Here is a 12,281-nt window from a genome sequence, read left to right on the forward strand (position 1 = left end):
TCCATCTTGAACACATGTGGGACTAATCTCTCAGAGCACTGCGCTGCTCTAGCAGCACAACGGGCCAGGAGCCATCAGCGGAGGCCACTTTATGGACTTCTCGCTGGGCGTCACAGCCTCCACGAGAAGAACTGGAGTGGAGGTGCATTCCCTGGCAATTTCACTACACAGTCCACGTGCCAACCAACCAACCAACCAACCAGTTGTCCGGAGTGCTTTAACAACATGGATTTTTTCAGCAATACTCACAACAGGAAAATTTTAATACTTCGGAAAAAGCCTATCCTCAATTCATGCACTTGTGAATGTAATGCAATTTATTGCAGGAAAGACTTTTTGAAGGCTACTGCAGATAACTTGATGCTAGGTAGCAATTGGTGCAAATGGGTAATATCAAGGAGTTAATGAAAATCGGAACTCACCACTGACTGCGTAGTTCTTGTGGGTGTAGTACTGGCTGGAGTTATAGTGATGCTGCTGGTCATTTTGTTAGCAGGGTTTTTTGGAGGACTGCAGTTGCGAGGAGAACGGAGAACAGTTCCCACCGTCTCGCCAGTAACTGAGAGAGGACGGACAGTGATCATAGAGCTGACCTCCTCAGTGTAGCCACTGGCTGGCCTTTTAAATTGGCTGCCCAGGTGGATGTGAATCTTGTTGTCTTCTGTGGTTATGATGTTTGCATTTGGGCTGTAGGCTCGCGGTGGCGATGGTGCTGCTGCTTTCTCAGGAGTCACTTTAAAGACAGCCCGTCCCATAGCCAGTTCCTGGGATTCTGCAGCCACTGAGCAGTCAGGGGCTGCTGATGTGGACACGGTCCTGATGTGAATGGGGGAGACAGGTCTGTCTGGGGAGGCGGCCTGGCCTCTCTCTGGGGAATACTTGGCCCTGGAGAATGTGGTGATTGTCACAGGGGAGGCTGCTCTCTCCGGGGACAGGGAGCTGTCGGACAGTTTGGCTGTGGGCAGAATGGTGATGCGAGGTTTCTGGTGACCCAGGGTGGGAATGACAGTGGTGCTGGAGAAGAAGTCCTCAGCAGACGGGCTGGTAATTTCCAGGGTGGCTGTGCTATTGCCATGGTCTGGGGTGACCCGAATGTGCAGAGGCTGGCCCTGTTTTTGAGACAGGATCAGCTCCTGAGCCCGGCTGGGACCACCATTGGCCTGGGCAGCCTTCTCAGGGTGCTGGCCCATCTCCTTCTTCTTCATCCAGGGGATCCAGGATCTTCTGAGATTCAATTCGTTAGCAGCAGGTGGATACCTCTCCAACACTGAGGGTCTCTCCAGGGGCTTCTTCAGCCCCCCTTGGCGGAGATTGCTCATCAGGTGGTGTTCCTCCTGGACAGATTTCTGGATGAATACAGCCGGGTTGTCTTCCTCCCCAAGGCCATTTGTTGGAGTGTCTGTCTGTACAGCAGTGGATGTGACAGGGACATCCACCATTCTCCTGCCATTTATACAGGGGCGGAGAGCCCGACTGTAGCGTTTGGACATCTCCAGCTCCTTTGCCAAGTTCACCAGCTCCTGGGCCAATTCTTTGCTCTTGCTCTCCTCCTGTTGGCATCTCTTGCAGAGAAGGGAATAATCGGCCTGAAGCTGAGAAAGCTGGTCCTCCTTGTTCATTAGCTGGTGGATTTTCTCTTTGAGAGCTTGCACCTCTGCCTCCAGCGCCGGGGCTCTGCCCTCTTCGGCCCGCAAGCGCCCCCGAGGTTCAGCCTCCTGGCCCAGACTATCTCCTTTCTCCCCGGCTTTGCCTGTGCTCATCTGCTTCTGGATTTCCTCCAGCTGTTGGCTCAGAAGGTTGGCCTTGTCTTGCTCACTCTTGAACTTGCGCTCCAGCTGGTCATACTCATCCTCAGTCTTCATCAAGTCACCTTCGACCACCTCCAATTGCTTCAGCCGAGACTTCAATTGCTCCATCTCCACAATCAGCTCCTGCGTTTTCTTATCCTCCAGCCCGGGCTCTCCTGCACATCTCTGCCCCTCTTTCTTGGCTTTATTGCGGAGAACATCGCTTTCTGCCTCTTCCACACGGTCAAGCCTCTTTTTCAACAAGTCAATTCGGAAACTCAGATCACCAGATTTCAGCTCCTCGTCCTTGAGTTTCACTTTTAGTTCATTCCGTTCGGTCAGTAGGGCGGACACTTTCTCCTCCATCTCCGATTTCAGTTTCAGGAGCTTCTTGCTTTCCTCGATCAGTTTCTCAGTCACCTGTGTGGTTTTGTTTTGTTCCTGCTTCAGTTTATTATTTAGCTCATTGACTTTTTGCTCTTCCTGATTCAGTTTACTCGCCACTCCCCTCCTCTCCTCCACCAACATGACAGTGAAAGACTTCAACTTGGTCAAGTCATCTTTTAGGATGAATTCACTTTTTCCCAGTTTGGCCTCTGTAGATTCCAGCTCCTTTACTCGGCCTTTTACCATTTCCAGCTCATTGATCAAGTCTTTGGTCAGATTCTTCTCTTTATCCAAACTAAGGTGCAGTTGGGAACACTCTGATTTGCTTTTGTTAAAAGCACCCTCCAGTTTTTCCAGATCCACCATTCTTTTCTGGAGCTTTTCTACCTCGAGTTTCAAGCTTCTACTTTGGAGCTCCTCCTCCTCTAACTTCTTCCTCAGCTCTCTGCCCTGATCCTCTGCCTTGGTGATCTCCTCATCCTTCCCCTCCATCTCCAGGATCCGCTTCCGCAGGTTCTCCACTTCCGCCACCAGGCTACAGTTGCCACACTCACCCTGGCCAATTTTAACCCGCAGTTCCTGCAGCTCCTCCTCTGCTCGCTGGAGGCTCCTGTTGGCATCCTCCAGCTCCTCCAGCCGGCGTGTAAGAGCGGCCAGCTTCTGCCGCAACTGGCGGCTCTGAGATTCTTGGCTGGCCAGTTTGGCCGACATCTCCTCATGCTCCTGCAGAGACTTGGCGGACTTGTGGCTGAGCTCTGCCTGGAGCTGGCTCACTTTCTGAGCCTCTTCCTTGGCCCTCTCCTCCACAATCCGGAATCTACCCTCCTCCTGTTGGAGTTTCTGCACCAGGTCCTGCACCTCCTGTGCCTGCTGGCCCAGTTGCTCAATGTGTTGCTGTCGTTCGTCCACCAGCATTAGGGCGAATGATTTCAGCTTGGCCAGTTCCTCCCGCACTTTGCCTAGTCGCTTGGTGTTCTCCTTCTCCTTCCGAGCCTGGTAGGATTTTTCCTGTTCCAGCAGCTTCTTCAATCTAGGGAGAAGAGAGGTCACATGAGAAAGGGATCACCAATTCTCAGAAACTGAAGTTTACCATCTCTTGCGGGCTCCTTGTAACTGTTCGGACAGTTTTGGATAGCTACTCTAATTAGACTGATGTCAAGCAATGCAACAATTTTGTTAGAGATTTGTCAAATCAGAACACTCTGATTAAGATTGGCAATTAGACAACTGTCAATGAAGCCTAAGTAGAAGTGCAAATCACAACAATAAGCAAAATCACCTTAAGGTGAAGCTACATAAATACATGAGGGAAGGGGAGAAATGATTGAAAGGTTTTGCTTGATAATGTTAGATTAGGAGATGGATGGAAAGAATGAACACCAATTGTGCAGAATGGTTTGTTTGTGTGGTACATTTTCATAAAATCCCTACAGTGTAGAGGGAGGGCATTTGGTCAATGAATCTACACATTCTCCAACAGAACATCTTATCCACACCCTATTCCCATAAGCCCACATATTTACCCTGCTCGTCTTTGGACAGTAAGGGGAAATTTACCACAGGCAATCAACCAAACCCGTACATCTTTGGAGTGCGGGAGGAAATCCACACAGACATGCGGAGAACATGCAAACTTCATATGGACAGTCCATCCAAGGCTGGAATTGAACACGGAACCCTGGCACTGTGAGGCAGCAGTGCTAACCATTGTGCCACCCCTCTTTAACCTATCATTCATTACAAGATTCAATGTCAAATATATTCAGCTGGTTATACTCCTGTGAGGTAAAACACTGGGTAAAGTACAATGAGATGGTAATGCAATCTTTAGAGGCCTTGAGACATACTTAAAATAATGCTTTTTTTTACACCAATACCTGAATCAATATAAACATCATCACCAGTAAGAGGCCAAGATGTTTTCTAACCTTGCTGCAAGCCCACCTTTCCAAATCAGTGAAGTGAATTTTGCATTTTGTGATCACCTTCCCCAGATGTTTGCGAAAGTAGTGATCAATAAATGTGACAGATGTGATCTGGGAATAGCTCTGCATGTAGTTCAACTAAGATCAAGCAATTGAATTATTAATACTAATTCCTTGTTCTCCAGATTAAATTGTATTTCATTTCCACTCATGATAAAGACCAAAGTGATAGACAATGGGCTTAATTTTACCAAAAATTCACGCCCGTTTTTGGTAAATTCATGGTAAATTCAGGCGTCGAGCCTGCAATGCGATCTGCACCCGAAACCGAGCAGATCACGCCTTTACCAACACCCGATTTGAGTGCAGATCCAGTCTGCGCCATAATTGGGCAGCTCGATGATTTAAATGCATTAGCATGTGTTTAAATCGACTTAATGAACCGTGCGCCCAACTCTACCACCAAATCCCACTTTACCGTCTTCGGATCCGTTTCGGATCCGCGCTGCTTTCCACTTGCAGAATAAAAATCCAAAGCAGATTCCCATTCTGCAGGGGAACCTCCAATGTCCATCCTCCTTGAACACCCTTCGCAGACCCCCTGCTAACTACCCTGGCGGACCCACCCCCCCCCCCCCCCCCCCCCCCCCGATCTGAACCCCCTGGGAGGCCCCCCCCACCCTCACAATCGACTCCCCCCCCCGGGATGCAGGCCCCCCTCTCGGCAGAGCACATCCCTCCGCAATTCCCACCCCCCCCAACCAGGAAACAACCCCCCCCCCCCCCCCCCCCCCCCGGGTGAGGCAGCCCCTCCCCCCACCCCCGCATCCCCACTCCCCCCGATTGGGGGGCTGTGTGCCTGGGGGGCCTGCCTCCTAGAGGGGTCCAATCGTGGTTCATCCTCCCCCCATCCCCCCCCAGCTCTCTCTGTGTTTTTTGTCTTCTGCGCCTGCTGTTTCAGGCTTTTCCCCATCTGCGCATGCGCAGTTCAGAGCTCGATTGTTCCGGCAGCACTAAGTCCCGCCCCACAGCGCGGACCGGATCGGAGCCGGCAAAAAGCGAATGGGTGCGCTGGGATGAGGATTCCAGGCTCGGATCCGTTTTACGTCCAGATCTGGCACTTAACCTCCGAATGGTAAAATCTGGCCCTATGTCTAACACTTGGCTCGAAATGGATCCTGTAACATTGGGATATATTCTAATTCACAATATTGGGCTTTCCCAGCAAGTTGTCTTGTGCATATTATGTTCCGAACAGAGAAGGGGATTTAATGCTCAGAAAGACTCATTGCAGATCATTTGTCATTAACTTCTAAAATACTTATTTTGCACCTCAGCGGTTTCTGCAAGTGATCACTCTGCTTACCAATTTCTCTTGATTCAGAGCAGTCTTTGCCCATCTTTTGCATATAGGTCAGTAAGAGCAGAACTTCATTGAGAGGGGTTTCCACTTTGGCTATAGTCAACATCAGGGTGCACATTGCTTGACATTGCACAAATTTGCTGAAGTGATGTTACAGTTCAAGTTCCTGTTAGACTCATATTTGCATAAATCACACACAAACATAAGAACACCAGTAAGCCAGCTTCAGACTGCTTGGGATGCCATTGCACAGGGTGCCCCAATCTCTCAATGAAATAGGAAACCTCCTCTTGCCACTCTCCTCCATCGTTGGCAGCATGTTCTCCCCCCATACTATACACCTATGACCGTGTGGCTAAATTCCACTCCAACTCAAGTTTTCAAGTAGATACCAATGTAGTGGGTCGGATCTCAAACAATGACAAGACGAAGTACAGGAAAGACGTGGAGAATCTAGTGAAATGATGTGACAACAATAATCTCTCCCTCAAGGTCAGTAAAATGAAAGAGATAGTTATTGACTTCAGGAAGCATAGTGCAGAACATGTCCCTATATACATCAACAATGATGAAATAGAAATGGTTGAGAGCTTCAAGTTTCTATCCTGGTCCCCCCACACTGATACTATAGCTAAGAAACCCCACCAACACCTCTACTTTCTTAGGAGGGTTTGGAAATTCAATATGTCTCCTAGGACAACTTTTATAGATACTCCACGGAAAGCATGCTTTCAGAATGTATCACAACTTGGTATGGCTCCTGCTCTGACCGAGACTGCAAGAAACTACAAAGGGTTGTGAATGTAGCCCAGCCTTCTATCCAGTCCGTCTATACTTCCCGCTGCCTCAGAAAAGCAGCCAGTATAACTAAGGACCCCATGCACCCTGGACATACTTTCTTTTACTTTCTTCCATCAGGAAAATGATCCAAAAGTTCAAGATCACACATTAACTGATTCAAGAATGGCTTCCTTCTTGCTGCCATCAGACTTCTGAATGGATCTACCATATATTACGCTGATCTTTATTCATAATCTAGCTGTGACTGTTACACCATATTCTGTATTCCCTCCTTTTCTTCTACCCTATGTACTCTATGAATGGTATGTTTTGTCTATATAGCATGCAAGAAACAATACTTTTCACTGTATCTGAATACATGTGATAATAATAAATAAAATCAAAAATCAAGTCACACCAACATGGGTCGCCAGCATATGGGCATCAGAACCCTCCCAATGAGTCCTCTGGCAGACCCCCTAAAACTCCCCCTTTGCAGAGCCCCTTCCCCCCAGAAAAGTCCCACGACATTGTGCATAATCTGCCTGCTCATAACCCCAGCTCATTCAGGCCACACCCCCTGGTGCTCAACTGGCCATTGCCAGAGTACCACTGCTAGACTGGCACTTAATAGGCACTGCCCAGCCATGCCCTTGACTACCCAGGGGCTTCAATGGCCTCTGATCCTCCAGCATGACCATGGTATCAGGTCCCTGCTGGCGGAGACCAGCAGTGAGTCCGCAGATGTGAGGTGGAAGATTCCAGAAGGCAGTATGTGGGACGCACTCATGGGATTGAAATATATTCACCAGGCACAGCCTGGATTTTTGGCCTCACACATAATCTTACAGGCTCACCATTCTGATCACCCAGTGCAGTGAGCTGGTAAGATTGCACCCCAAGTGTTTGTGACCTGAAATTCTTAATGAACAGATTCTTTTTACATCAGACTGTCTCCAATTTCATTCAAAGTTATTAATTCAGTGTATCCTATTGAAATATCACACAGGGAGAGTGGTGCTTAGAATTTGCAAGTCTCCATTTGAGAGTCATTACCCAAAAACTAATCAAATTTTATGCTGCAGGTTCACAGCTCATGTTGACCTCTGCCCTTCTTAAAGGGAGACTTGAGTGTATATAATGTACCTATCATGACCTCAGCCCATCTTAACACTGAATTATCTTTGAAATGTGATCACTGTTGTAATTTAGAAAATGCAGCAGTCAATTTGTACATGGCAAGTTCCCACGAACAGCAGTGTGACAATGAGCAGATATTCAGTGGTTGACGGACTGAATTATTACTAGTGAAAATGGATCAGAGTTTGTTGATCATAGTCTGAAGCAGGGGTCTCCAAACTACCCACAGGCCACATCCGGCCCGCAGCGGGCTGCATCCGGATCGGAGTTTGGAGAACACTGGTCTAAAGCAATTAACCATAGAAAACCTTTAGGCTGATCCTTGGGTTGTCTGATGAGGAAATTGTGTGCACATTGGGCCTATTGGAATTTAGAAGAATGAAAGATAATCTTGTTGAAATACCAGATTCCAAGTAGGGGATTTGACAGGTTGATTCCTCTCGGGGGGGATCTTGAACAATGGGGCACCATTTAAAAATAAGAGTCTCCCATTTAAAGTGAGGAAGAGGAGAAATTCTTTTCTCGGAAGGTCATTAGTCTTTTCTACAGAAAGCAGTGGAGGCTGCGTCATTGAGTACATTTAAGGCTAAATGTGACAGATTTTTGATTGACTTGGAGTGGATCAGACAGGGAAGTGAAGTTGAAGTCACAATTAGGTCAGCCTTGATGGTGGAACAGACTCAATGGATGAAATGGCCTACTCCTGTTACTATTTCTGATGATTTTATGAAATGCTCAAGAGTGACTGGCTTTTGGTTGCCTTCAAATCTGAAGTGTTTTAGGTCTTGCCGAAGGACCACATGCAGATCAACGACCACCTCCTAGGAAAACCTTAGCTCTCTTTTGAATTGCTTCTCAGACATCGGAAGGTAGTTGATGGATGTTCTGAATGTGTGCAGCCACACCAACGTTCAATGATGACAGCTGTGGTTGCCTTCCTCCTGACTTTCTACCCCCTCTACTAGTGCCATTTAGTAGCTTTGTGGTTCAGCTTGCTGTTCGGCCACAGCTCCCTTCTGATGAATCCTTTCTGCCGTTCCTCAAGGTTACAAAAAATTTGGGAGTATGAGACCCACAATGCAAGTGAAGAGTGTGAGGAAGGCAGGTAAAGATGAGCATCTTTGTGTATGTGACCTTCATCCATAGAGCAGCAGCTGCTGACCAATGGGAACACATAAACCTACCCCCCCCGCACCAGAAATTTCAGCTCGTGTCTAATTACATCCCCCCACCCACCATGTGACCCATTCCCAGAAGCGCCATTAAATTCCGCTCATGAAATGCTTTGACGTAATTCAACACAAAGGTGTTATAAAATGCAAATACTATTCAGCAAGCATGAAAGCATTCCTGAAATGTGCATACTGCACTGACCCGACAACTGGCTACGAGACACATTACCCTGTACATTCACATGCTCACATCAGCAGAGCAGAATTTTTATTGAGAGTAAGTGTCGCCACATGTATGAAGGAATTTGGCAGATTATTTTATTTGTGCATGGAGAATCATACATTGCAGTGACATTACTCAAGTGTTTTGTGAAATAAGCAACATCGGTATGGCAGCTGGAGGTTGTCAGCTCATGAGTACAGGAGTGGAAACAGCGAAATCAGATCAAAGAAAAACTGCAGCATGTGGACAATGCAGAGTCATTATTACATATATAACCCTGCCATTTCCCCACAACATTCCACTACTTGGTAATTATTCCTACATTTTGCAGGATTTGGGCTGAAGACCTGTTCACAAGACACCTGAAATGTGCTCCATTTCCTTGGGCCAGTATTCCCTGAAAGCAACATACAAGATATGGCACAGTCCTATTGTTGCACCCCTACTTTTCGAACCAGAAATAGGATTTATTGAGGAAGGAAATAGACCAATTTTGAGGCTAGCTATGGACCAAAATGCAGCAATAGTTCTGAGCGATTTCAATTTTGGACAGAATGATGATGTAAGAGGAAGTCTAGAAAAACTTGGGATTAAAAGGCTAAGGATAGAATATATCAGAATACATAGAATAGATCACGAAGTGCTTGGAATAAAGTTTCCAAAGGTATTGTTTGCAAAGAAACACATAACTACAGTTAGAGAATTTAGACATGTATTTTTGAAAACATATTTTAATGTTAAAAGCATACACCTTGGCTAATCACACAATGCTCTTAAGGCATGATGAGATGTAGTCAAGTAAAAATGACACATTCCTCTAAACAGTGTAGCTATTAAACAAAGGGGAATGCAATTTTTATCAATGTCCCTAGACAGCCCTAACAAATAGAATATTCATTAGCCAAGGACAATGCCAGGGGTCTCAGGCAGTTTAATGAATTCTCATATTACACCAGATGAGGTGGTCTGATGTAGAGTGTCAGGTGACTATGAGAAAGACTTTCAAGTCAGCGAACTCATGTAGTCACATATTCTCAGAGGGTAAATTTTATTGGTCAAGGTAAATAATCAATACTAATAATGCTTGGCTCATACCCAGCTAGGCTGAGCAAATTACTTCCAAAAAATTGTATTAATGTAATACTGAGAGTGATGTAATTTCAGAGTGATTTGGAGCTGCCCCAAATCTTACTCCCTCATTCGTTGAACCAGCTTGGAAAATAAAGAAACATCTTTAACCAGAGTCTCTGGTAGTCTGTGCGTTAGCTGAACTGTAATTAAGTGAAAGCCAGTATAATACATAGTCTCTGAAATATGCTCCTACAGATGGCAGTAGACCCAACTACAAACTTCAATGTCTTTAACTGAAGTTGAACGTATTGAAAACCAAACAAGCATAGTTAGAATTAAATCATCGGTTAACCATAGCATTTTTCCATCCAAGTGCAAGACTCTGAAACAAAGTGAAGAAGAGCTATGAACCCGAGCCCTGAACATCAAGGAGATGAAGATTTCAGTTACGGGAATGTGGGAAGAGAAGTGATCTCAGAAATATAAACTGATAGAAAAAGGACAGCTCTAAGCATTTTTTCCAAGTTAAATCATAATTCCAGAAAAAGGGGATATAACTAGATGAGTAAAGTGAAATTGGAAAGATCTTAGGAATGTTTATTTACACAGAGAACCGAGTCAAGTTGACAAGTTACCCTTTAAAAAAATTGCAGGTTGGCCCCAATTCCAGTGTTCCCGACTCTATCCCCATGCTGTCAAATTAGTGGAAGTGCCTTTAAAGGGTGCGGACTGCTTCCTGTTAGAAGCCTGCATCCATATTTCTGACCTATCTGGCTCTATTGTGGGGATAGGCATCTTGTATTCTTCTGCAATTTTCATCAAGCTGTGCCAGTTTTTTTTAAAGAATCATGATTCACAACCTCTCAGAAGAGTCAGGAACCCTAGTGTGCATGACGGAACCTTCTAAAATGCAAGTCCCTTTATGTCCCCTATGCCAAATTATCCCACACCTACTCCATGCCCCTATACCAAACATGGACAATGGACAATCGAACATCATAGAGCATAGTGCTATGTTTAAAAATATTAGGAAAAATCGATTGATAACTTTCTCCTTTGCTTGAATAAAAGAAAGAGTGGATCAAGCTAATAAGTGCTAAGCATCCAGACCCTTAAAGATTTCAAAAAACACAAATCAAAACTTTCAAACCCATTTAACCTATGTCAACAAACATTGTGACATTGACCAGAGAGACCAGCTGTAAATTCAACAATGCTTCCTATGGTGCACAGATGTTTTTGTTATTATCTTGGATTTCAGCCAAACCTCATTATGTACATTTGAGTGAGACCAGACAGCTAGTACAATACTAGAACAGCTACTCCCCTGAGGAAAAATTATTTTCTTGGTAGGCACGTTCTCGTGAGGGAAAAGCCAAGGTAGGAATTTTCCCCAACTTCCCCTTCCAGTCTCACAGATGAAAATCTAGACCAAAGACTTGGGAGTCATTCAAGAGACAGTGGTTGAAGGTGATAGTATGTAAAGAAACAATAGGATTTTATGGCAGGATGAACTAGGTTCATAGGATTGTCTTCCTCATCTATACATATTTTGATGATTTATTCTATATGTACATCTACCAAATGTGTAAAGTGTAACTCTTACCTCCTGGACATGTTGAAACAGAAAATCTTTACTTAGGGCTGGAATTTCAACAACCAGACAGAAAGTCTGATTCAAAAGACCAGTCTTTATGGAGATGACACCAGTGCACACAATTTCAGCTCTGAGTGGAGTGGGTCATGATCAAGTCATGTCCACCATCTCAGGAAGCAGTTCAGGAGGTGACCATGGAACAGACAAGTGCTGAGATGGGCTAGTTAGAAGGCCCGAGACTTGGTTCTGTGTAGGTCTTATAGCCTTCATTGTTCATCTACCCCTATGCCCCAGTGTTCCCCCAGGTCATCTCCACATCCCTCATACTGTCCACACTACATCCACTCACCCATTATTCACAAATGGCAGACCTCAGGAGCCAAATGTTGAAAATCTTCTAGCAATCTAATAGAACTCTCACTTGAGCATATTTGACACTGAAAATACTCATTCATGAAATCCATTCAAAATTTTACAATCCCCTCAAATAGTTAATGTTGTAAAAAAGACACATTTTTATTTACTAACCACAAAGACAGCAAATCCTTTCATTGCCTCTTAAAACTGTCAATCAAATGTGAGCTTCCAACTGATGCAAGTGGTTTTAAAGTACTTGAAACTCAACCAAGCATTCATAATAGGCTCAGCTAAAGTAGCAGTCCTTGGGAAATAGCAACAGTGAAGTCTATTGAAACTGAAGAAATAGATGACTTTTTTCGACATCAGATGCCTGTCAACGTATTCTAGCAGCAGGTGTTTGCATTTTTATTCTAACTATTAGTTGCAGCCTGTTTTGTTTTTCATTTTTAAAGGTCTTGGGTTTAAATAATTTTAGA

General features: G+C 45.2%; 1 protein-coding gene across 2 annotated transcripts in view; it reads right to left on the minus strand.

Moving 5' to 3' along the window:
- LOC145350870 (filamin-A-interacting protein 1-like) overlaps window positions 1-12,281 on the minus strand; it is a 200,680-nt gene that overhangs the window by 37,910 nt on the left and 150,489 nt on the right. For both annotated transcript variants that reach the window (XM_080200263.1, XM_080200262.1), the window contains exon 5: window positions 423-3,204. In XM_080200263.1, the coding sequence (XP_080056389.1) occupies window positions 423-3,204 (2,782 nt within the window). The remainder of the gene's footprint in view (window positions 1-422; window positions 3,205-12,281) is intronic.

Source organism: Carcharhinus amblyrhynchos, chromosome 12 (genome assembly GCF_965287045.1).
Source record: "Carcharhinus amblyrhynchos chromosome 12, sCarAmb.v2.hapA, whole genome shotgun sequence".
In the NCBI taxonomy this organism is placed as follows: Eukaryota; Metazoa; Chordata; class Chondrichthyes; order Carcharhiniformes; family Carcharhinidae; genus Carcharhinus; species Carcharhinus amblyrhynchos.